At 37.9% G+C, this 27,937-nt stretch overlaps 1 protein-coding gene across 8 annotated transcripts in view; it reads left to right on the top strand.

Moving 5' to 3' along the window:
• Window positions 1-27,937, top strand: part of LOC128886415 (uncharacterized) — a 461,940-nt gene that overhangs the window by 194,424 nt on the left and 239,579 nt on the right. For 7 of the 8 annotated variants that reach the window (XM_054141365.1, XM_054141347.1, XM_054141339.1 and 4 more), the window contains one exon: window positions 25,059-25,112. In XM_054141365.1, coding sequence (XP_053997340.1) covers window positions 25,059-25,112 — 54 coding nt within the window. Of the gene's footprint in view, window positions 1-21,038; window positions 21,251-25,058; window positions 25,113-27,937 lie in introns of those variants that run through there. The other variant, XM_054141377.1, reaches the window with a different exon arrangement.

The raw sequence follows: 27,937 nt of genomic DNA, 5'->3' as shown, positions 1-27,937 counted from the left end.
GTCCAGTGTCTGAATCTGTCTCGTAGTAAAAAATGTAAATAAACTCTCAGGGTCTAATCACTCCGAAATTCTAAATCTGAATCTCATAAAAAGTTTGCTCGAAACCCGTCAGAGGATCCATCATTTTTTGTGGCGCACTCATTTCTGACACGTGACACCGATGTTCGAACCGGACAATAGGATCGGCTGGAGCATTCGGTGAAATTTCTATACCGCTATTTGCATCTTCTACTAAATTATGTGAAACGGAATTCGTGGGTCCTCGGTCTCGGGACGAGATCGTACCACCTGCGCGCGTCTTAGCTTTCGAGAGGATTGAAGAGCGACTCCGCTTCGGGGCAGGAGACGTCGGGTCGTTATTTCGTCGTGATCCAGGTTCCAGGAGAGAGGAATACAGATTCGGCGTGTGTGTCCCTCGCGGTAGCCAACGGAGGCTATTAGGTTCGCATAAGAGCGTTCTCCTTTTGTCGCGAGCGGAATTTATTCGTCTCGATTCGCCCTGGACCCCTTCTCGTCAAAAAAGAAGCCGACCTGTCCGGCCATCCGAGTCCCAGACGTTACCCTTCCTATCTTTCTAGCCTCTAGATCCGCCGACGATTTAAAATTCCCGATGCAGGGGCGCGCATTGGCCCTGGCTTCTGGACACGCGGTAGTCGCGCGTTGTAAACTATTGCTTTCTCGAGAGGAACAATAGACGAACCTCGAAACCGTGAGGATGCGTGCATACTTTCGGTTTGTAAAGAGTTTTCCAAAAGGGGCTCTAAGAAGTTGAATTGTGTACGAGATATGTGCTGATCCTTCAAATTATGAATATTTATTTTTTATTCCAGATATGTATAAATATTACGTATATTATCTATATATACATAATATCGTATATGAATATTTTATATTTTATGTGAATAAATGTATTATGAAGTATGTATTATGTAATATTGTGTATATTATATATTTCCAGATTTTAGAGACACCCTGAAGTCATGTGTGAAGTCAGCAGCAACTGCTGCAACCATTGTATAGATTGGATTATGTTTTAAGTATGTGTACACAGTTTGCATAGATAGTATCTAATTATAAATTGCATGATATTCTAATTACTACTAATAGTTAAAATTTACAAATTCTAATGAAGTATCTCATGATATTTTCAAAGCATCGAATATATTTTTAAGACGGCAAGAAGAGAAATGTTTATCATATTTTCATAAAAACAGTGCACGTCGTAATTGAATTTTTTATTAACATGTTGATAATAGTACACTGTACCTCTAGTTAGCTTTTGTTTTGGCACTTCGAGACATGTCTGACAATCACTTTGAAATAGATGCGAATGAAAAATATTCCAAAATATTAATTTTGACTACTAATCACCTGCATATATAGCATATAGAGATTTGTAGTGTACGATATTTAGATGTGTTTTTTGTATATCATATAAGACATGTCTGACAATCACTTTGAAATAGATGCGAATGAAAAATATTCCAAAATATTAATTTTGACTACTAGTCACCTATATAGCATATAAAGATTTGTAGTGCATCATTTTAGCTTTCTTTTTGTATATCATACAACAACTTTAACCATATACACAAAATTTTATCTTAAAGTTGAAGGAACACCGATCACATCTATATAAAGTATCTGTTGTTTCTACAACTTATTACTACTCTATAAATTGTCTACTTCATGCATACATACACATACCAAAACCACAAATTATCATGTTTTTCGTTGAAATCGCAGTCTTCGAAAATTTAAGGAAAAACGTCACCGTTCAGGTGGCTCATTAGTTTCAAGTTTCATTAATTTTCCAATCCGGCGGAGCTCGCCCCTCGTTATTTCAGAAGCGGATTCGCGACGATATCGGGCGACACGGAATAATTGGTATTCCGAATAATTCCCGGCATGTCCGCGAACGTTGGGTAATCTTGTATATTTGCGGGGCCGGTCTATCGCGATCCAATTAAGAAAACGCGAGGCGAGGGTATCGGCGACGATGTCTTCGTCTCGCCTCTTAAGGAACCGCAATTATCGTGCGTCTGGAACGGAAGTCAAATTGAGAAGTTCCAGCGGCAATATACAAACACTTCGTCGCGTTTGATTTACGCGAGTACGGTTTCGTGCATAATTCAAGTTTGTTTAATGAACGTCGCCTCGTTCGCGCGACTCGTTGGTTTTTTTCCCCCTCCGTCTGTTTTTGTCGCTCGAGGTACTTTGAAGTCGAGACCAACGATTTTTACCGAAGTCAAGGGGGATTTTAATTACCAGCAATCAAGCTTCAATTATTGAAGAAATTATCGCGTGTCCGCGAAGTCAAGCCAATTATTATTGTCGTCGTTGATAATTTGTTGCACCTGGTTGTAATTAAGGGATAGTGGTGAAGACACGACTCCTTGAGAAGATAAATGGGTTATAAATCAGTGGTAGTGATCTCTTATTGAATAAAATATTGTAAATATCGATGTTCAAAGGGGATTGTGCCTTAATTGCTAAGAATGTTCTACGAATCGAACGAAGAGGATAATTAAAAATGTTTTTTAAAGGAATTGTGACAAATTGGGTATAAATGATATATAGAGATTCGATAGGTTAATAGCAATTTAATAATTGCTGTATAATTGATTGGTTGTACAACAGCCTGCGTTTGTCGTAATGGATATTCATAGCAACAAGGAGTAGTGCGATAGGAGAAATTGTCGATGCTATAACTTTGTAAAGTATGCAGTAGTGAAGACTGAAATTATAGTAGAAATGATAGTTCAAGTTTCGCTACTGTATACTTTGCTATCGATATGTTCTCTTGTCTCTTCAAATATAAATCGTTCCGAAGAGAGTGAATTCACGTCACTTCAAATTCTTTTTCTGGTTACCAAACAATTATGTCTTATTATTATACAATTATGATCTTTTTATTTTATACACTATATATTTACAACATTAACATTTCAAAACATGTATCGTAATTTTTATTTTCGCTCCAACGATACAAATTTGCTATGTCCAGCTTCAGAACTTTATTATTTTCGTCAGTACTCGGTATTAGAAACGTAAAATGTTTCCCGGTCGCGAATGTGTTGACCCTTTCAGACCTGAATTACTTTTTTTTTTCCTTAATTTAATTATAGGGTTAATTTAAATGTAGGCAATTTAATTGTTAGGGTTAACTTGGATTAAAATTATTATGGAAAAAATAAAAAAAAAAAATCCTAATAGCGTAGTTCGCGAGGAAAACTGGTCTTTCTTCGTGTGCACAAGTAAGGACATCCATTCTAAACGATAGCGTCGGTGATTTTTAAATTTTGAGTCCTCGATTATGGATGCCAGGTCTGAAACGATTAAAATATTTCTACGTAAATGCAAAGAATATAACGCAAAGGTTTTGCGAAACAAATTCTCAAAGGCCATTTTGGGAAACCCTTTACAAGCGGGAACCAATGAAAATAAATGGTTCACCGTGCGCGATCCTATAAATATGGAGCCGATTCCAAAGAAACGACCAGTTCCGTGCCGTCCTCCAACACGCACGGATCTCACGCAGAGTTGACGTTCGTGCGCCCGTTGATTTCGCAAACGTGCGAGAAACAGCTGCTCTGCGAGGTAAATAAGAGAAATGGAATGCACGAAAAAGGTAGAAAGAAATGGAACGCAAACGGCGAAGAGGGATTCCGATAAACGGGCAGGGCATCAATATTTATCGCGGTTCTGGGCTCCGTGTAGTCGCAGAGGGTCGCCGTTTCTCGTTAATCATACGCGCAGGGGATGGCACGTAAGCGCGCCGGCTCTACGAATTGATGGTTCCTAATTAAGGGCCAGTGGTGCAATTAATGAGACGCGCTCTTTTAATTGCGACGATCAATAAAAGGGATGGGAGGCCCGCGGGCCCCAGTGTCGCCCGATAAATGTTTTCGTGCTACCGGTATCTGTGCGAGCACCGCCGTCGATCGATTTCGAACACCGTTGGACCCGGCTGCGACTCTCCGTCGACCACCGGAATCTCTCAAATTGATTTCCCGCGGTTTGTTAATTACTGCTGGACGATTTTAATCCGTCGCCATTGGCCGCGATCGCGGGCCCCGATAACAGGACAATTTCTTTCCATTGCGAGTACACGCGATTTTCTAAAATTGGGGTAAGAGAAAGAAGAGTGAAGTGCACTGGTAAGAATCGATTATTTCTTTTGTAGGAAAGGCTGGGGTGATAACTTACACCAGTAAAAAAACAATATTGCGATTTTTCCGAGACTACGATTTATTAACACGTTCGCTACCGGCAGATATATCACGTTTCTAATATGGAGAGCTATAGAAAGTAATAAAATTCTGAAGCTAGACGTTCTAATTTGTATCGTTAGGGCGAAGATAAAAATGATAGAATATGTTTTCAAAAATCAATTTTTTACACAGATAGTATTTCCGTGTAGACAGTATGTGTATTAACAGTATTTAATATTGTCGCCACCAACAAAACTACCACAAACCTGCTCAGACAGTAGTTCTGTGTATACAGTTTGTAAATCAACAATGTTTGTAGATCAACAACAACAAAGCTTCTACCAAGTGTTCGGAAGAAGAAGTTTACCAACCGATAACTAAAAATATATATTACCGTTCGAGAGTTAGAGAGAACGGTTTCCTTTTGTTTTTCGGATCGATTTGACAGGCCTGTTGGATGTCGCAGCAAAGTGTATCGTACGGTATCGTTTTAATTATCGGGACACGGGAATTAATTAACCGCGAGCCGCACAGGGATGCAAATCCGCGTCGCGTTCGTCCTCTTGTCGCGTGTAATTAATAATGGTACTCGCAGGTGGTCGTTAAGCGGATTTTTCGAGACGGTGAATTACACGAACTGCCGATTGCAGGGCTTATTGACCAGCGTGGCCCTGTTGAAAATGTTGACTTATTATAAATTAATTTCCACCACAGAAATTTGCTTCTTTTAGTAACTTTATTTATTTTTAATCGTATTTGAAGTAACTTTTAATGCTTGGAGCAGCACAAATGTAGCTTTATATTACTAATTAGGTATATTCATTTACACTGGTGTGCAAAATTATGCGACCCTCGTACATTTTTCGTGATTCGAAGCTTCACATAACACATCGTAAAAATTCATTAATATCACGTAGTTACATGTAAATGTGATTTAGAATTACCAACGTTTGATTTTCACCAGATGTGGATATTGTGTGAAGTTTCGAATACAAACAAAATTTGTGGGGCTCTTATGATTTTGCGCAGCAGTGTAGTACACGCCATAGTATAAATTCCAGAGCAACGTTAATTTATTATTCTATAGTGTTTCTCTAGCATTAGAAAGTCTTATTGCTCGAGTTAGAAACGTCCGATTGGATCGCGGAAGATGTCATATTAAAGGTAATCAGATTTCCACATTGCAACTGCTTTCCACATTGTTTTACGATCGGTTCAATAGTTTAAATGTTACGGGCTAATATATATGAAAAACTTCGATATTCCGGCTAAGACAGAACACGAACATTTCTTCCAAATGTCTTCTTGTAAAAATAGCCACTGTCAAATTATCTCCAGTTTCTTATTGTTTACGTATAGACCGCACTTTTACGAGGAAAACAAGCTTTTGCTGAAGAAAATCTATGTATGGATGTACGTGTAGACAGCATATACATTAACAAGTTGATCACATTCCCCATTACGAGTCGGGGATTATATAAAATCACCAATAAATTTGATAAATATTCCATAATTTATCACATTTACCAACTGTATTAGTAATTACTCAAAAATTCTAGTTTATCACATTTACCCTAACATATGCATTCTTTTCAATGTGACATGAAAGATAACATCGTTTAATTTAAAAAACATAAACCTAAAACCCCTTTTGGACAATCCTTTCTAATTTATTCATTTAGATATCAAGTTCAACGAATCCTCGATTAAAGATCATTGCCAATACTTAATCTGCCCCAGAAATCTGCGTTTCTCTGTCGAAAGAGTCGCGAATCTGTTCAGGCAGGGCCGTGCAATACTCCAGACGGTCACGTCGCGGATTCTCAGCACGAATGCGTGAGCCGCGATGACCTTTGCCCAAAAAGCTTGAGCAAAACGCGGCCAGATCGTCGCGTATGCACGTGCACATGTACGCGAATGCGTTTCGTTGGCTGCACGCACGTGCACGTGTACGTAGACGTGTTCGGTCGTTTGAACGCACGTGCACGTCTTCGATTGGTACGCGCTGGTTGTTCGCGAAGACTGGCGTTATGCAGTCCCCTTACGTACGTTTCAACCTTCCTAAACTGTGCACAGCATTACTGGCCCAGTTACGTAAAGACGCCTCGAAAGTGGAGTGGCCTTTGCCACGACACGTGCAACGCGGATACTCATAAGTGGGGTTACCATCCCTGGATCATAAGGATAGAGTTCACGTTTCGCGAGCAGAAAGTTCAGATCACCCCTCGTATACGTTCTCGTGTATGTTGAGAAACGGTCTACGAAATATCCAGGTTATGTGAGATTTTTATAAAAATTGGAGGCTGTCTCTTAAATACAATCAGTCCGTATTTATAAGTATTCGAACCTTGTATGACTAAATTGTATGACTAAATGAAATGATTAGTTTTATATTTCCAAATAAAATGTTTCACTCTAAATATGTACATAAATAAACTTCACTAGACAAATTTCTTTAACGGAGGGTACGAATGTTCATGGCATTGACTGTATTTCTTTTTCAAATAAAATTCTAAGTATGTGTTTTAAGGGGAAATTATAAAAAGAAGCTTAAATTTACAAAGACAATTGAAGTCGAAGGGAAGTAAAATTCGTAAAGATTGGGAATAAATTTATTTGCTGAATGAAAATTGAGGGGTGTGCATCGATAAGGAGGCAGCTCCATTTTTTGAAAATTTGGGAAACAAACAAGACGTTTTGACATACAGATTTTTATACGAACATTACATACGAACTTCAGTATTACAAAGAAATACGTATCTAATATTTTCTAATGCTCTACCTACACCCCCGCTCAGAAGTATGTTCCTATTCTATTTCTAATTATATTCACTAAGTATCTAATAACAATTGCAAATCTATTAATATCAATCATATTATTTACCTTTTGCTATGTTTATGTTGTATTAGCGAATATTTTATTAATAGTTTTTTAGTATCACATTAGTAATGATGACAAGCTTTAGACATAACTAGGTAATGTTAACATTTTTTTTTACTAAACTTGGATACTATTCATTTCTTCATTGTATCCGAAGTAATATTATCCCATTTATTTTGTAATATTTCGTCACAAATGGGTTTCATATATAGAACATTCTTTCTGAACTTTTCCATCTAAACGATCCCATAGTTCCACTATAAAATTGAATATGGCACTCAAAACATTTAATATTATTAAACGTTGTTAAATACTCATGCAATATAGAATTTAGCAACAAAAGTTGTATAATAATAATTTACGATGTGTATTAATCATTCATTGAAAGTAGTACGTGGCCATATACATATTTATGAGCGAGGGTGTACGTACCAAATTTCACTTATATCGACGTATAACTGTCGACCGATGTTCCTTGCAAGTTCCTTGTAAGTGAACCGCGCTACGAGCAATGGCCGATGCTCGTTGGAGCGGTATCGATCGCTGATCGAACGAGATCACGTCCGAAGATGACGGATCGTTTCAGTGATCGATCGCGGCGCGGATAAGCCGCGGTCGATTGACTCATCCGCGCGTAATTCCTCGCGAGCCGACGCGGGATACGCGTCAGCCCGTGCGCGCGAAGACGATAACGCAGCGCGTGCGTGGACGATAATTGGCCACGTTCGAGCGCGTAACGTGAAATTTTTTCGAGCCGTTCGAGCCAGCCGGTCGGCTGATGGTCCCGATGCGGGGGTCATGGTTCAGAGGTCCCATGCGGGTCTTCCGCACACATCCATATTAAGTGGCTCACTTTCACGTACGCGGCCGGACACTGAAACGCTCTTAAACGAACGGACACAGACCCGTTCGCGCCGTCGACGCGCGACACGACCCTGATCCCGCTCTGATCTGATTGTAAAAATATCGCGTTTCCTAACCGCGATCTTCTGCGCAGAACGCTCTGAAAGAAGCTCTTCTCCGTTCTTCTTTCGTCTAAGAGGTGGATGCTCCAATTATGAAGATGACTGTCGACAATCGACGCTTTCAGCAAACTTCGATTGGTGATTCAAAGTTTTTAGTAGCATATTTGAGAATTACAGAAGATGGATGACTTTTGAATCGAAAGAAATGATTTGTTATCACTAGACTGCGGATCTTTGCGAAACGTGGTAAGATGGCACATTTTATGAAATAAATTAGCGTATAAAAATAATTTATTAAATTTGATGCATGAAGGATGTGATTATCCCTTACGAGCTAGTAACTATGGTTTTTATTTGAATTTATTTTAACCAATTCTTCGTAGATGTTATTATAATTTAGAATATTCGCAGGTTAGGCTATATAACTTATTATATAAACTACTAAGATTTATAAACTCTAAAGATTGCACAAGCAAACAAAAATTATTATCTTTTCAACAATATAGCTATTTTATATTCAACTTCTTAATGGACGAGTCTCTAATGTACAAGAATTTTGTTACAATAATTTTTAAGCCTCAGTGACCACGATTCCTATGTTCATTTCATGCATAAATAGTTTATAAATAGTTAAGAGAAGTAAACATTTTATGGTTTGGCTGCACTGATAATGTTTTCTCTGATGTACAGTTAGAGATATAAGAAAAGCGTGGAAAAAAATCATCCCTGAAGAGGTTAAGGTATTCTTCGTTCAAAGATTTGCATCAAACTGTCACACATTTCACGTGTAACGGTAACGAGACGAACACATAACGTGTAATTCACGTTTATTGCACGTTATGTGTTCGTCTCGTTACCCTTGACGTCATCGTTATTAATTTCTACATGCGAACTCTAAACGAGACTATCGATGTCTTTCTTAACTTTAGACTTCGATTTGAAAATTCATCAATTCTTCTAAACAAGGGTATATTTCAAAAAGCAGAATCCGCGATAAGAAATATAAATATTTACAGAAATTTTTGTTAGGGGGATTCTTAATGACTGATAGGTCATTGGGCCTATCGCTGAACCGAGTAAACTGTAAATTGATAAATAATCATCGTTTGTTGTGCGACTCGACGCGGTACTTTGACGTATATCATTCTTTTCCTAAATATGTACGTCTTCATTCTACTTTATCCACGAAAAACAGCTGTTTCATCTGCGTTTATTACACTTTGAACGTATGAATATACGTTCTGAATTATTGTGTTATGAATTTCCAATGAATCTATTACTAAGCAGTTCATTTATTGCGGCGGATTCCGCGAACTTGAGGTCACTTAAGTTAATAAAGCTCTACTTTGAAAATTTTGTCGTTAGTGAATACTTAGTTCCTCTACATTTCGATTATTAAATAAGAATGTTCGCGATGAACGAGTAGTATAAACGTAAAGTAACAAATTTCATCAATTATCTCGTATTACACAGAGTTGGAATACTTTCTACAATCCTGAAAATGATAATACGGAAGAGCAAGAATGATTAGAGTTTTTCTTGGTATTTAGGATCGTTTAGTGAAATTATAGTAATAGCGGAAAGCAGTTCGGAACCGTTTAGACGAAAGCGTACAGAATTTTAGAAAGCAAAGGCTTTAAATCTGGTGATAACGCAAGTGCGAATTATATTTAAAAACAACGGTAGACGCTCATTGCTAAATATTCCATTTAAATTCACACTCCTAACTTACGGTTAAACAACCCACTTACTTTATTTACCTACCGAATCGCACAAAATCCACCATCAACGTTCTATCCGGAGAATAGGGAAAACGGGTAAAATAGGCGAATAGGAGTCGGCAGAAAGTGGCAGCGCCGCGAGTTGTCGGCGTTCCGCACAGAAGACACCGTGGGGCGGGGAGATGTGAGCGCAGAAGAAGAAAAAGCAGACAGTAGGAAGGGAGCGGAGGGTCGGCCGGGTCGGAGGGATCGAGAGGGTCAGGGGTCACGGGTCGTACGGCATAGCCATGACCTTCGACCTTATCCCCTTCCAGCTCTTCTCGAGACCCCGTGCAGACCCCTACCAGTCGTACCTAGAACTCCGGTTCGCGCTCGAGTCCGTTTCCGAGGCTCGACATCGGCTTCGCGTTTGTCGTCGGCGCGTTTCCACCAGCTGGAAAAAAAATCGCTCTACGATGGTCGGTGCTACGTTTAGTGGTCGCGGGGGTGGCGCGAGGGCGACGGTCGCGGTGGTGTACGCTTAGGTGTCCGCGAAAACCTTGACACAGTTCAGGGCGATCGGCGAACGACTCGCTGGCTGCACACGCGTGCCTCTGTGTGCAAGTGCAGTGAGTGCATCTGGTGCAGACGCATGCACGACCGTGCAGTGCAACTTCGTGACACGGTGTAACGACGCATCGATTTGATCTTTACAACGGCCGCTCGGTGCCGGCCGTGCTGATGGGGCCTGTTGTTCCTGGCCTCCGATCGCGTTCGGTGCGCTTTCGTGCCACGCTCGCTCTAGTTGAGTGCATGCAGGTGTAAACAAGTGTTCGTGGTAATTCGACGTGCTGCATTTTTTTTTTTGAAAATATGTGAATTTAATCAGCTAGCCTCGGGATTCGGTTAGGATTTTAGAGAGGGTCTTCTTGCATGACGTTTATTTGTTGAACAAGGGAGCTGGTACAGGAATTTCTATGGATGTACGTCACATATGCATTTTCGAGATATCTTTAGATGAAAAATGAAATTATTTTGTCATCTCTCGTAGGGATACGTTTAATATAAGCGAACGGAAACGTGATGAAATGAAATTGGCAGTAATTAGATACTGGAATCCGTATATATTGATGACATATCTTAATATGAAATATATAGGAATACTATCTTTATTTTGTTTCGCATAAGCTTTTCCATCGACGATATAGAAATTAATATTGTCTTCTCGTTTACTAGAACTTTTATATATTTTTGTAATATATCGTTACAATATATTTACACGAATTTGACCTAACTATGATCGCTTCTTAAATAATTTGACGTAATTGCACAATCGCGATTTGGGCAATGTATTTTGGACAGTTCCCTATAAACTAATTAAGTTTGAATATTAATTTCTTGAAACTAAATTTCTCGGGAAATGGACAATCAGAATCATAGAAATAATCAGGGAGTGATTGATTAACAGAAAAAAATCAATCGAGATGACCACTCAGTTTTAGAATCGCAGAGTCGAAACGTGAACATAACGTAATAAATAATTTGCGTAAGACTGACCAGTCATTTCGATTGATTTATAGAAGTATCATAATTCCTTCTCGAGAAAACGCACCACTCATGGCGAATCTTCTCCTTAATGAGACGGAAATTAGGAAGATAAGTCGAGAAATCTGAAATATATAGATTGGTCCGTGGTTAGTGAGATGATTTTCCAGAATTAATAATGATAGTAATTAAGAGTTTTAAGTTTCGTTCATGATATAATACTGTCTTTGTGATAACTCAGTCGTCGTTATCATTGTCAAGGATTTTAGGTAACGGCCACGTTTACGGTGAATACACATTCACTGAAATTTTTGTAGGTACATCTCGAAATCACTTGATTAGTTTACATGAATTTTAGTTGAATTTTAATCTGACATTGAAAAAATATATATAAAATTCGATCACGAAACTACCTAAGCTTCATGTTATCCTGAGTATTATAAAGTACATACGATTTATCTATTCAGTGATTCCTAAAGAGAACCAAATGTCAATCGAAATTATGCAGTGTTCTTATCATATAGTGGAATATTTATTTATTCATTCAGAATTTCGATTCTCTTCATTAAATTTATCTTAATTGTAGTACCAAAGGAAACTATCTAATAATCTTGATAACCAAACAAAGTCTTTTCCTTTGTATCAAAATATGATTTATCTATCTAGTCATTCCTGAAGAGAACCAAATATCGATCGAAAATCTAACTGAATAAATGTTTCATTTACGATAGAAAAATTTCATATTAAATTTCATTTACCCGCAGCACCAAACAAAACTATCTAATAATCTTGATAATCAGTCTCCTCCGTTATATGAATGTTAATTCGGTGCTCTTTGACGATTGAAACGATTGATAATTTATCGAACTCCCTCACAGTTGAAACTTAAAAGTCACCTTTTTCCTCTAATAAGAGATTTATGGTCAATACATCCAGCACGAGTATTAATAAATCATGCCCAGGTTCTTCGATTTTCCCTAAAGTGAACAATACCTACTCTCGTCAATGTGATAAAATGTCAAACGGTGTCGCACGAATAAACTTCTACGAATCGACTCGAGGAAAATCGCAAAGCCATCGAACGATCTGAAAAGAACTCGATCCCGAGAAGAATCTCGAGATGTACGGTCAATTTGTCTGAATAAAAGCTTCTCAGCGGAACGACAGTCTGGCCGACGAAACCGATTTCTTTCTTAATGGAAGTCGCGCGGTTACGTACGACTCTGCGATAAAGCGGTTTTACTGCCGATATCCGGAATAATTTATTGTCATTACATCCATCATGCTGACTGTAATGCGCGACACTCGCACTCGGAGAGAAAGCATGACATCTGGAGTAATGTTACTAGGTACTAACACCGATTTACGAGCGACGTTCGTCCATGCGTTTAACGGACGCCCGTCGACGACCGATAGTATCGCTGATAATATTAGGCTGTGCGCGTGAAATGTCGTTTACACCAATGAAACTTCAATCATGCTTACTACCTTTGAATCACTCTGTATTTATACAAGATACTTTACACGCGATTGTGCACAATTTTCCCTGGCATTAAGGCTGCACTGTTTATTACCGATGCTCCAAAATTACGATTAATAGGAAACATAAACAAATGAAGCATACAGGGTTGCCCAGCCTAAGTGATACAAAGCTCTAACTCCAAAACTATCGGACGAATGCAAAATTTCAAATATGTAAGTACAAATAAAGGATTCACCAAAATTTTTTCTGACAAGGTAAATATTAATAGAAAATAATGAAAACGTCTTCAAATGGAGTTGTATTAAATCTCGATAAACACTGTAAATACGAAACGATGAAATAAAATGTTTCTGGCCAGTTTCGAACTTAGTCTACGTAATTGTTAATTGTAACGTACGATCTTTAAGAGAATTCCTTCTGTTTATAATTTACAGAAATTTACATTACTTCCACCAGCACTTTATAATCTTATACTCGGTAATATACTGGCGAAGAAAGGCTATCTTTGATGAATAGGATAGTTCGAGTTTTTTTTTTTTTCACAAACAATGGCCTTTGGAATACTGATTTTAGTTTCGACCTCGATAGCTTGAATCTAGAATTTCAAATCTGTCATTCGCCAAAAAAGGAACCGTACGCCCCACTAAAGTTAATCAAGCGTATTTCTCTCTCGGAGTGAATCACCGAAGGGTGAAATCAACTATTCGTAAAAACCATTGCACCTCTGCAAATACTAAAACTTAACGGCGGACCCGAATGGTTCTCCAACAACCGACCCACTTTCTTTGGCGCGAGCAGTAAAACTAACTTTGCCTGTGGCGAATTAGGTATTCGCAATAAACCTCTCCAGCCATTCGTCCTTGTGCAAAATTGTTCTCTCTCGAACGCAATGTTTTAAAGAGAAGGTAGCAAATACCGGAGCACATTGAACTGTGCGAGTCAAAGAAAACGATACGAAGAAAAAGTTCGGTATCGTAGTCGAAGTCATCCACTGTGTCCTGTGTTTTCCTTTCTTCGTGAATGAAGTATTCATACTTCTACGAGAACATCAACATTACGTTTCTGCTTTAATGAATAACTTTAATTGTATCATTACTAGACTGCGGATCTTTATGCAAAATAAAATCTTGGCGAACGTGCCTACAAAAACTGAATCTAAATAGAAATTTATTTTATTCTGTAAATATCATAATGTGAACTTTCTTTTCAATTTTTTTTATATTATTGCATATTGTTCGCATTTTGTAGTGTCTTGCACATTCGAATTTTCTATAAATGCATAAAGATCTGCAGTCAAAGCGTTATTTACGAAATGATTCTAACTTCAGCGTTCCTACCTTCAGGAATAACTAATAGATAATATTGCATTTTTTATAAATCGCTACAGGCTTAACGTTTCCTGTTTGGTTACTTGATTTATTTCTTAACAGTGTTCAAGACATGAAGGCTTATTTCACATTCTTCTACAATATTTGCTGTATTACAAACAATTCATTATGGTGAGACTTTGTAACTGTTCTTCACATAACGTATTTACATACTTTTCTCTTTTTTACATATTATATTTTAATCATTCTATGATCCCAACAGGCTTACGAGGAGCTTGGGTACCTCGGGTTCGCAAAACCCGTACTGCAGCTGCAACCAAGCGCAGTTACAGTCCCTGGGGGTTTTAACATTCCTCTCTTCACGAGTAACTTCAACTTTAATATTCCTATTTAAATAGAAAACTGCAAATATGACGTTCCACCATGATGAAGGATTTGAATTTTAATCATTCAGATTTTCATGGAAAGATTATCGTGACATTTCTAATTAAACGAACGATTTTATTATAAATATTCAGACTATCATGAAAACATCAACATAACATTCCTAATTAAATAAATGATTTCATCGTAGACATTCAGACTTTCATGGAAACATCAACGTGACATTCCTAACTAAATGAATGATTTCAACGTAAACATTCAGACTATCATGAAAACATCAACATGACGATCCTAATTAAATAAATGATTTCATCTTAAACATTTAGACTATCATGGAAATATCAACATAACGTTCCTATTGTTCTAATCAAATGAATGATATCATCATAAAAATTCAGACTTTCATGGAAATATCAACATGACATTCCTAATTAAATGAATGATTCCATCATAACCATTCAGACTATCATGAAAACATCAACATGACATTCCACTATTACGAATGACTTCATCTTCGTCATTCTTCCTTAAACAAATAATTCCAGCTTCCAATTCCCTATCTCGTGGGACGACCACCCGTGCACCATCCCTTATTCACGAATACCTTTCCGTGTTTTCCATCAGAGAGTAAGTACCAATTCTCCCCAAGTATCAATTTGTCCAACGGTTTGCGTCTAAAAAAGTTGTACGTTCCTGCACCGCGGAGAAATCAAATGGAAATCCTCCTCTCTAATTATCGCCGTCAGCGATTGCCTCGTCATCGGTTTGATTTCTCCGGCGCGATTGCCGCGGTAATTTTCATTTTTACGCGAAGGGAACCTCTTGGACGAGCCAACGTAACAGACCTATCCTCTAATCACTTTCTCCGGCTGCCCTTTCGAGATCGGATCTGCATAGAGCCGCGGTTGATTGCTCGTAATTAGCGACGCGTGGCCCGCGCCCACGTCGGGTCAACGTCGCCGAGGTAGACGAGGAGGACGATCCTTGCTAACGAACCGTAGTCTAAGCTCGTTCGCGAGCCACGCGTAGTCTTCAGGTACGCAGCCACGCACCCACACACGCCCGAGGACGTGCGCGATGCTCCTCTCGGGTAATCAACGTGACGATTCACTCTGCGATCAACGTGGACAATGTTTCTCCTCTGGTCGCGCGGTGACGCTGATTTCCTGCGCCGCGGACAAATTTGCGATGCTGTTCGCGCTCAGCTGGCTACGCATCGACCTCGTTCGAACTTACGCTCTCGCGGCTGATCGCGCGCTAATCGGGCTCTGATGATTGGTCTGTGTTTTTCGTTAATAATTCAAAAATGAAGACCTCAATGACATTTTCGCAAAGGAAATTGTTGTTCAGAATCGTCTTAGCTACCCCCCATTTCTGGCTCCTACGTGAGTTTTGGGACACCCTGTATACATATACTCGCCATGCAGAAATGGTAGTATTTCGTGTCGAGTATACTCGTCAAACATAGCTGATTGGTTAAAACTCTATCTCTAGCCTACATCCAGTTAAATTCGTTCGGCTGTTACGAAGTACCTAACTACATACTTACACAAACGCTACAATAATTATTGCACGTATATTATCAATATAAATGCCTTGAAAATTGTCTGCAGAAAAAACCCATAAAGGGTTTAATCTATACTCCTATACTAATATTATAAATAGGTAAAGTTTGTTTGTTTGTATACTAGTGCACTTAAACATTTTTTCAGTGATAGAAAGCTACACTATCCCTGAGCAACATAGGCTATGTTTTATTCTGATGTGAATACTTTACATAAAAATACGGTACAAATATAATAATAGTATCCCATGTGGTTGAAATCGTGGGCAGCAGTTAGTTTAAAATAAAAATAAAGAATTCTCCAAAATGAGCTGTAAAATTCTCTTTTCCACCATGACATTCTTAATTAAATCAATAATTTTATCTTAAACATTCGGACTATCATGAAAACATCAACACAACGCTCCTATCGTTCTAATCAAATCAATGATTTCATCATAAACATTCAGACTTTCATGGAAACATCAACATGACATTCCTAATTAAATGAATAATTTCATCATAAACATTACAACCGTACCAATGATATGGAATGTATTCCCTTCGGTTGTATACCATAAACGTACCACCAAACGTTCGCGATTTATGGTCCTTAGGACGGAACAGCTGGGTTAGTGGCTTAAATTTCGTTGGGTGTGCCAGTAGCGAAAGAGGAAAGTCCACGTGCGCCGTTCAGGAGGAAGTTGGGATCGCCTCACCTTTGGAGTTCTGGTTTTATCGAGGTGGCCCCTACCAACGCCGCCTCCTGAACTTCCACCACCTCCTCGAGGTACGCCCACAACGCGTGCTCCTTCGTTCCCTTCGCTCCATCCCCGCGTACTCCCACGCCACGTGCTCGTCCTTCTTGCCTCGTTGTTTCTTTTGGTCCACCAGCGGACCACGCATCCTCCATCCATCACGCGCATCTTCATTCACGACTTCTTGGTCTGGTTGCCCCTTTCGGAGCAATAGCTTGCCGTGGAAAGCGCCTTAACGGGGGAAAAACGCATTAAAAGGACAAATATTAAGTGTTCTTCGTGATACTTTTTACATAGAAAAATTTGCTCAATTTTTAAAGGAAGGAAAATACAAGACACACTGGAGTGTTTTTTTGTTAATTGGAAAATTCATAGTAAATGATATTACCTGGTATGAAGTAATAATATGAATTTCTTTAAGTTATAAACAGAATGAATTCTCTCATTATCGTTAAATATTAGGTGTTCTTTGTAATTCTTTTTACATAGAAAAATTTTCTCGATTTTTAATGGAAGGAAAATACAAGACACACTGGAGTGTCTTTTTGTAAATTGGAAAATTCATAGTAAATGATATTACCTGGTATGAAGTGATACAGTGAAGGAGGAAGTAATATGAATTTCTGTAAATTATAAACAGAATGAATTCTTTCAATGACCATGTATTGTAATGAACAATTCTGTAGATTGAGTTTGAGTCTGACCAAAAGCGTGTTATCCCATTACTTTATTTATTACATTTCATATTGAACCATGCGTTATGTATTCTTAAGATTACCCTCCTCTACACGACACAATTTTTGAGTCAAGAAATGTTAAAGAATGTTAATTTTGATGTTATCCATAAGTTTGATGAGATTATAGAAGTAAGTACTATGGCAAATATTAGATTATATAGTTTTTTGGTGGGTTAAAAATACGTTTATCTAGTGTTTCAGTAGACAGTAGTGAAAACTGTCGTATTTCGTCGTATTCAAGAGTATGAGTATGCTTGTCCAAGTTTCCTAAACGTTTCAGACTATAATCGCTAGAAAATATTATGATAAGAAAATATTGCACTTCAAATTTGACAGAATTTTGTTTTTAAACATTCCAAAGGGATGATTTTATCATTTTGAGCTCATAAAATTCTTTAACATCTTATAGAACTTCTTTAAATACTACAGTTAAACTCCAGAATTGCAACAGAATGAAATAAAAATATAGAATATTCTACTTTCTACCAACATTTACCTTCCAAGTTCTACGACCTCATTCTAAATAGTGATTTGGAGTAAAAAGAAATGATTCTCCAAAATATAAAAAAATTCTACAAAACTACAGAAACAAATAAAATAAAATTATAAGGCAGTTAGGATCAAGCACTCCAAAATGTATATATAATAAATATCTGAATCTGTAACAGTAAAATCTAACGGAAATTTGCCAACTAATTTTCGCTTCCACGAGTAAAAATTCAGAGCCGGCAAAAACGACTCTTTTGAACATCAACTCTCTGTCTTCTCAGTTTCCAATTACTGCAATTATAGTATTCGAGTCACGGTTCGACAGACGCGAATTGATTTAGCCTGGAATTCTACGATTCATTGTTGGCTCCTTCACCGAGAACCCGGCTCCATATTTTTTTGTTTACTTCCTTTCCCAAAGGTGTTGCCGTCTAGTTTGCATGACTTCTTTCGGAATTCCTCGGTTTTTCTCGTCCGGAACTGTTACGTTACGCCTCCGTAACTGTACAGGCTACTGAGTCACAGTTTAAAGGATAAAGAATGATCGACGCAGCGATCGTGCGATTTATTTCTTCATGGTCAAGCGGTGTGGAGAAATGTGAGAATCGTTTGTTACGCGCTTCGTGCGATTTATCCGAGAGAGCCAGAGAATGTTACGTCCACGGGACAGTTTTTGCGGAGATCTAGAGGACAGGAATGTTCCCATTGTACTTTCTATTTCCTAAGGTTTTATCGAATTCCGGTTAAATTGGATTTATTTACAAATTTTGGAATAAAAGACTTTCCGAGAGGGTTTTTTTTTTTTAATTACATAGCGAGGTGCAATTAATTGACATCACCTTCATTCGTTTAAAATATGAAAAGAGGATACAAGAGTTATGTTAGGACAAAGAATTTTAGAGGCCATTTTGGAGAACCATTTATTTTTACTCTGAACCACTATTTAGAATGAGCTCATGGAAGTTTGAAGGTAAATGTTGATAGAAAGTAATGGAAATTTTTTTAAAGGGAGTTATACTTAATATCAATCGATATAGTATCAACAAAATGATGAAATATTTTATATAATTAGAAATTTATATAAACAGACAGGTGCTATATTTTTTTTAAATATTATATGCATGACGCATTTGTTTCTACCCGATCAAAAACTATATAATCTAATATTTGCCATACTACTTACTCCTATAACCTCATCAAATTCACCTCATCAATCGATATAGTATAAACAAAATGATGAATTGAAATATTTCGTATAATTAGAAATTTATATTTAGTCCTCGCGGAAAATTGATCATTGAAGGTCTACCGGTGAAAAAGATGGCGCGGGGTCTCGACGCGTCGGTCCCAAGCGGCCGCAGCGCGTTTCTCGCGACCGCACGGTTCCTGAAAACATCTAATCCCGTCGGATCGAATGCCATTACGAGGGACCTGGCGTAAACGCGAAAAACAGTAGCCGGTCCCTGGGCATGGGGTAACGACGACACGCCTCGTCTCCGAGGCAAACAGGGCCGGTATACAAAGCAGACTATCGGAAAGGATCGCGCGAAATAGTACGGTTACGACGTGTTTTATGAGCCGCGGGTAAGTGCGCGCGTTCCTTTCTAGCGGCAAAGTGGCAAAACCATCGCGATAAAGGAACGCAGCCGAAGGAAACCGCCGGTGGTAGCCGCAATCCGAGCAAGGGAACGCGTAGAGGGAAATCTGCGGCGGTTTTTCGTTCCTGTCCGTCTTTTTGTCGGGTCGGGCACCGTGGCCGCGCCTAGCCTTGCCTAGCCTAAAGATAGTTTCATCTTAACGTTATAAAACAGTAATCTATGGTCTCCGCGGTGCACGGTCTGCCCGAGAACGAGCGGAATCCGTGGCCGGGGCTTTCCTCCGGGGCAGACGATTATTCCGACCTGTCCCGAGAAATATTTGCGGCAAACGGGTCGGAGAAATGTTTCGCGGCATATTTCGATGATTGTGGAAATTGGGAATGACTTTGTTCATCTAATGACTTTGTTTGGTGAAAATAGTATGGGATATGTTATACAGTTTTGAAGTTCATTTTTGGGGCTAGGAAAACATGGTTGGATCTCGAATTTAATCTGAGATTGATTTTAGAAATTACATCAGGATTGAATAAGTTTGGGACGGTTGAAAGGAGGTTCGATAAAGTATATATTAGCGACCACTGTGAATTACATACTTTGAATAACGTACACACTTCTATGAAACACGTATGTGAGTCATAAATAATTGACACAAATCGTTACTTATGATTAGATATCAAATTTCTTACATCTAGCAATAATAATAATAATAATTTAATTGTAGTGTCCTGTTTATTTCTGTTTTATATTTCTTCTGGTAATATTGTCCTTTGTAAATATGATACGATCTTTTATATGCATCTCTTATTGTGTTTGGTATTAATTGGTTTATTTGTGTTTTTTAAAGTTGAGGTTAGGAAAATATGGTTGAACCTCGAATTGATAAATTGTCACTCCGCGTGCACTTCTCATCAAACCGTGTATATTAATTAAAGGGAAAAAAAATTACAATCTCTATAAGAAACAAAAAATATATGACTGTATTATATATTAACATAAAATTAAATTATGTAAATTGGTTACAGCAGCGCCACCTATTTCTTCATACCATTTGTATTTTGTGGATGTTGTTATTCATTAAAACCCAAACTTTTTTTTGCATTCAACATTTTTTTCTCTATCTCTGTTAGCTTTTTAGAAATGCAATTAAATTGGTATTTCGTTCACAACTTCGAGGGTAGTTTTCACTCCTCATATTTTTTAAATTTCACGGAAATTAGCATGTAACAGTTGGCTCATGTTTCTTGTTAGGAAAACTTAACAATGAGCATATTTAAATTTTCGGTTGTTAATAGATTATTTTATATAATAATACCTTACATCACAACGGTATCAGCATTAAAGGTTACCCAAATGTGAATATGTCTGTAGGTTACTTATTTCATTAATAGTGGATTACTGAAGTATCCTGTACGTTGTGAAATCAAAGTGCAACTTATAAATTCCTGCGAATAATGAACAATGCTTTCGTATGATAGAGACAGTGAACTATAGATCTAGTGTGATAAAGTCTTGACTACCTAATGCTAACATCAACTATAAACAATTAATGTTGCTGAAACATCAATCAAAGGACAAAATGTTCAGTCTCGATTGGGGCTTTCATTTCCTGCAAGACGAATACGGCGGTAAGCTCATCGAAATTTAAAGAATATTATTTGTGTCGATACAATTAGTTTACTTGTAAATTAAGAACACCTTTACTTCCCTCTGTCTAAAAAAAATGTATATTTTATTGTTAAATATTTATGACTTTTTTTCACATATTATTATAGCATGAACAAAAATTGGTTCCCAATTATACGCAAAACAAAAAGTCAACTCTAGAACAATTATATTTCTTAAATTGTTTTTACCGTTTCAACTTCAGTTTTTATCACATTCAATCAAAATAATTCCCATTCGATTACACGCATTCCATTCAACGACAAATTAATTTTACTATCCCAGACAAAACAAACCTATCACAACCAAAAATACAGATTTCCGAAACGCTATTTTTACACTAATTTTACTCAAAGATTCGCTTTAAAGTTGCTAGAAGAGGACCTGAAAATTGCAGTCGAAACATCGATTCACAATTAACAAAACGTAATCGTTAGACATACTCCCGGAAGTAAAAATCACCCTCAGGCACAAAATGTGTTTCTCCCAAGTGCCATAAATCAGGCGTTTACGACTTAATACGTCGTTCGTCCAACGATTGCCGACGTTGAAACACTGAGAAAACGAGTAATCGCGCAATTTCATTGCCGTCGTTCTCGCCACCTCATGCTGTGCGTCCACTGAACCACCGACTTCCAATTCGCATGAACGCGTATACGTTGAAAAAAGTTTCTCGGCTGAGAACTCAGGAAAGCTCCAGTAGCAGCGGTCCCCGCTGAGAACTTTTCTCGTTTTGAACGTTTTGACGTGGCTCGACGTACCAGGCTGCCGTGGAATAATGCGTAGTCGTAGTCGGAGACCAATTAAACCGTTCCACATCTCTTCCATTGCGGACTGTATTGATTTAATTATCGTGTCGCGGTAGCTGTACGCGGTAGACGGCGCAGTGCATCGGACTTGTTTCACTTTTTGTTGGATGTTCGCGTTCTTTGCACAGGGTGTTTACTTATTCATAGGCTTGCGAGACAAGTACAGATAGGAAAATAAGTTTATAGTTAACGTACAGTGGGTGAACAATGTATTGACTTGCAAAGGCAGTTTGGTAATTGAAACACTCCGAAGAATTCGAATTTTTGTAGAAATAAAGTTCACGGGAAATTAATCACTAGACCGCGGATCTTTATACAAAATCAAATCTTCGCGAATGTGGTTATTCTGGAAATATTATAACATGAACTTTACTTTCGATCTTTTTTATATTCTTGCATATTGTTTGCATTTTGTAATTTCTTGCACGTTCAAATTTCCTATAAATGCACAAAGATCCGCAGTCTATTCATCACAGTGCCTTTTTCCATTTTGGCCCAAAAACAGTTTTAGGGGTAGAAACACTCCGTTCGAAATAATTTTGATTATTTATATTTTTGCTAATATCTTCGAAATCATAAGAAATATTGAAACTGTTTTACATGAAAATTTGATCGATTTTAATCCTTTGACTGCAAAGGGCGTATGTATACGTCCTTGGGAAATGGGCTCAGAGAAATGTTTATATTCGTTAAATCAGTTTTACAAAAATATCAACTGATAGGGAATAATGAGAAGAAACTTTTTTATACTTACAGTTTATTCATAGGATGCTTAGTTTCGAAGAGAAAAATTGAAAAGCCAGAAACATCTGAAACTAAATTCCTCCATAAAAAATCAAATATTGTATTTTTAGAGGTATCAAACGAAAGAGTATAATTTGTTGCCATTTTTGTATAAAGTTTATTGCCATAAAAAGATATTTTAAACAATGATATTCCGGATGTCAGTTCTTATAGAAGAAACTAAAATTTTACAGTCAGTGTAATAAGTATTCGTACAAGAATCGCTTCAAAATAAAACTTCATCTATTTATTTTATTAATAAATACTAGGGGAAGAAATAATAAACCAACATTCCTACACATTTTTAGAGTAGATTTTGCGTAAATTGAAGTTTATTACTTTTAATGTTAACCTCTTATTTCTTTTCTTATTAATTTTATTTTGAATTGGTTGCTGTACGAATACTTATTACACTGACTGTACGTTCAATGGTGATCTCCGATGAGTGACAGTTGATATCTTTGTGAAAATGTTCTCAAAGTTTCATTTAATTTTACACATTCTTTTCTCGCTAAAAAAATTCATGCAGATCGCTAAAAAAACGTACTACTCCTAAACCTATTTAAAGAACCTTCAAACCTCCTTTGAAGAACCTAAGTCACAGAAGTACCAAAACAAACATTCTCTTCCTTAACCCAAAATACAAGAGTCTTATCAGAGTTTCTAAAGATATCTGAGATACAAAACAGTTCTGTCATCTTGACACTACCGCATAGATTCTATCCGTCCACGAGCGACTTCTTTCTCATCTTCTTCTTCTCTCCGCTTCCTGCACGGCTGTCAACAGGTCGCCTCCCTCCTGTTGATTTATCAACGTACTTCTAATCAAGAGAGCACTCGCGCGCGAGAGGACGCGCGACCAGGGAAGCTGTATTAGTTAACCTTGTCAGATGGGTTGGTAGCTACCTTCTAGCTGGTCGTGCATGCTAAGTAGCCACTTCGTGGGTGGTGCTCCCGACTACCACCTACAGTTGCAACCGCGGAGCACATGGTATTCGCCGATCGATCGATCGATACGCGTTCTATCCCCGAGTGATTGGAATTGCTACCCCCTCTTGCACGTTCCACAGATTGTCGAACATAGCAACTGAATGCGAGTATGCCAGTACCGCTCTTCACTTTTCATCGTACGTTTGGCAAGTGCCACTTCACGGATCACCAACGTATTATTGCTGCGAATGAGTTTTCCAATTCGAGCTTCAGGATTTCGTTTTTCTTATAAATGTATACGAGATGTATTCCATTTTTAAAATTTTTATGAATTTTGTAGATTGACTTTCAGACAGTTGGACGTAAAAGATGATGTTATTTAAGTGTCCAGCACTATGTTGACTAGTGTATTTTGTTATTAAAGTATAGAATCTTATAGACCCTTTGAGCAAACTCTGGAGTCTTAATTATCTATCGTGATATTATTACAAATTGCTCGAAGTGCGATTGACTAATGTTTCAACTAGACGATATTTTTCTTATGTTCGTATCAAGGATACTTAACCATTTACGACACTTAATCGTTATTGGTTTTGTTAATAGAACTCAAAAATCATGAAACAAAGGGACGATTACATTTTCTAACTCCATAGTTAAACACATTACACAACGAATAAAATTTTTATACAATTTAATTAAAACTATTTATCCTTACTGGTTTTAGGACAATTAATCCTTATTGGTTTTGTTAATAGAACGTGGACGATTACATTCTTTAACAAATGAAAAGTATCACCAGTCCGTAATTAAACACATTAGAGTAATTAGGCAACGGATACAATTTTTACCCAATTTAATTAAAACAATACTTGGATTTCACTATATTAAAAAATGAATTCTCTATCTAATTAAAAATGATCCTCGTCCTCTTTCCAAACGATTCAGCCTGACGGTACAACTATACACACGCGCACGCATTGTCAGACGCACACCGTTCGTTATTAGACAATGAATCGTAGATCTCACGGGTCTCTTTCGATCCTCGATTGATTTGATTAAAATCTTTCCATTGATTTCATTCGGATCCTCGGTTCCGACATCTAGGGCGGTCCCTTTAATGACAGCATACGGAAAGGGTTACCTCGTGGGTGGTGCTTGCATCTGCATTTGTTCGATTCTGCCGTTTATCCATTCTGCATTAACCTGCTATCGACTTCGCGATCTAACGATGGCGTTCTTGCTGTTTCAGGTTCGGAGAAGAACGGATTCCCCGATGGCGGTGGTCCTTACGCGTATCAATTCGGTGAGTGCCGTCATTTCAAGTTAAAATTGATCCAAATTGATCTATAAATTTGCATATTCATGTCGCGTATCGACAATTTCAATTTTTCGTTTCAAGTATTTAACACCCTTAAATATTATGGGCAAAATTCAAGAATTTTTTACACAATTTAAATACATATTTTAGACAAAAGCAAAGCGTAATTTTACAGTTAGTGTTGAATTTAATATATATGTATATATATGGCACAAAAAAAAAATATATATATATACATATATACAAAATATACAATCTGTCGCAGCCAGTTGACGCAGCAAATATAATTTAAATAATATTAAATTGTATATACAATATATATATTTACATATAGATATATTTTTCGTTAAGATATACAGACAGTGTAATAAGTATTCGTGGAGCAACCAAATTTAAAATAAATGGTTCCTGTAAAAATGGCCAAGATACAGTAGTCTCTAGGAACGTCTTTTTTTTTGGTGTACACGAGGACTTTTTGAACTTTTTCCATTCGCGACCCCATTTATGATCGTGGTTTTTTTTCGGAATCCAAAATATATAAAATTAAGACACGTAAATATTTTGTGATGATTTATATAGTTTTAGAATTCGTTTGAAAACATACAAAAATATGAAATTAAAAATTGCACAAAAAGTTGTAAAATTGTATTTACCATAGTTACAAAAATTATATACCCTATTTTTCATCGTAACTGCGTTTCTTGCAATAACATAAATATAAGAAAATATTGAAGAGAATATTAAATATTTTACATCAAAATCACGCGAATCCATTCAAGTACACGATAACTTGAGAACGTCTAACAAAATTATTCTGTTAGAATATGTCAGGATCTGCTGAATGAATATGTTCTTCTTTCGGATTATTCTAGGTAGGCTTTTCCCATTAACCCATTCACTGCGAACTACAAGATGTCTCGTACTTCAAATTTATTGCAATTACCCAAGGGAGAAGTTTATATCCTCTTGAGTCACGAATTATTGCAAAAGAACATCGTAAATTTTCTTCTTAAAACAACGAATTTAATATCACCTTTTATTATCAAAATAATAACCTAGATTACACATCTGTATTAAATCTTGGAGCCCGAAGCAAAACGCTTCAAATTTGTCTGGCAGAGAAAAAAAAACAACTATCTAGCTACCGCTGTTTTTATTCAGTTCTACCGTCTACCCGCTATCTCGAATCTTGTTAACCAACTAATTAACTAGTTGCTGATTTATCACGCTGGTGCATCGGGCAAACGAAAAGAATTCCGTTCACACTAGCCAGATTGATCTGTCTTTTCAAAATTAGAAAGCTTAAAGGTCGGCTTACATCAGAACCACGCGCATTCTTAACACGATACGATCACTCAATCACTTCGAACAACATTCTATCCCCCTGTCGTTACCGTTTCAGTCTTTCTTTTTTTTTTTCTGGATTAAAACCACACGCTAAAGCACGGCGAGAAGTCGATACCGCAAAACGAGGCACGTAGAGGTGCTACCAGAAGGATCGAGCGATCGTCCCGAGACAATGAAATCCCCCTCGCAGTGGCTAATTACGCGTAACGGGGCCACGTATCCCAAATAAAGTGGCTCCGACACCCTCGAATCAAGGTGTATCGATCTCGAGCCGGGGTCGTGGTCGACGCGTAGCCAAACGATTAGGGTTTAACGATTATTCGCGGTCCTACGGAGGAGTTAACCGGTCGTAGAAGTAATAACGGCCGACAATCTGGCCTGGCAATCAATGAGTACGTGTTTATGTAAATCGAACGAGCCACGACACGAACCACGCGAGCAACTTTTCCTATGCGGTCGAGCCCCATGCCGACCGAGGGTAGGAATGCTTTGTTATCTCACGAGGAAGACGACATATCCTCGCTGCACGCAAGCCTCCTTGCCACTGACCCCCTCGATGACGGATCTGGTCATTCCGTGGGATCGTTGTTGCCTTCTTGCGCGTATTCTTCTGTATTTTCAAGCTCTAGGAAGCTTTGTTCTTTGGCTAGTTGTTCTTGGTTAGTTGCTTTTGGGAAATTCTTACATTAACTTGAATTTTGTTAGAATTGAATCAGACGATTCTACACCGAGTTAGGCACTTCAAAGTCACATACATTGTTACGGAAAAAAACAATTGTTTAAAAGTATCTGACAATAATAATAAATATGTATCAGGTAGTAGAAATTGCGCCTTTCAAATTGAATTTTGGTAGAATCGAATCTAGCTATGACACCTCAAAGTTTTCTATTTTATAGACAATTATAAGAGAAGGACAGACGTAGTGACTTATATACATACAGCCATATGTTCTTGCAAGGCCGTTCCAATTCCGAGAAATACTAGTAAACATCGTAATATTTCCTGGAAGTAACACGAAATATTCTCCAAGTCAAGCGAACAGCCCAAAGTCTTGTTGCCCTCGAGTCATCCGGGTTCTAGAAAGGCGTAAGAGCGTCGAGCGACGAACATCGGTTTATGCGCCGTTCTGACAGTCGATCAACCGTCTAAAAAATCCGCATCCTCGACGTTAACGGGTAGCCGACGACCCTAGCAGCTGTAACTCTTCCTGATCGACGATTATCCACGGCAAGTAGCGCCGTCTTCCTCGCGAGGGTATCGTTGCCGGGCTCCGCGAGGCAGATGTAAAGCAGAATAATTGTAGTCATTACTTTGTTAAACAGGATTTCGCCACCGCCGATCCACCAGCCCTCTCCTCCTCTGTCGTGCGGTCAACTGCGACGCTATAAAATTTTTAGTGCGTCAAGCGCTGTTATTGGTACGTTCACGTACGCGCGTCTCAACCTCGACGCCCGGTCCCGTC

Source organism: Hylaeus anthracinus, unplaced genomic scaffold, assembly GCF_026225885.1.
Source record: "Hylaeus anthracinus isolate JK02 unplaced genomic scaffold, UHH_iyHylAnth1.0_haploid 0, whole genome shotgun sequence".
In the NCBI taxonomy this organism is placed as follows: Eukaryota; Metazoa; Arthropoda; class Insecta; order Hymenoptera; family Colletidae; genus Hylaeus; species Hylaeus anthracinus.
This window is presented reverse-complemented; position numbering and strand designations above follow the sequence as displayed.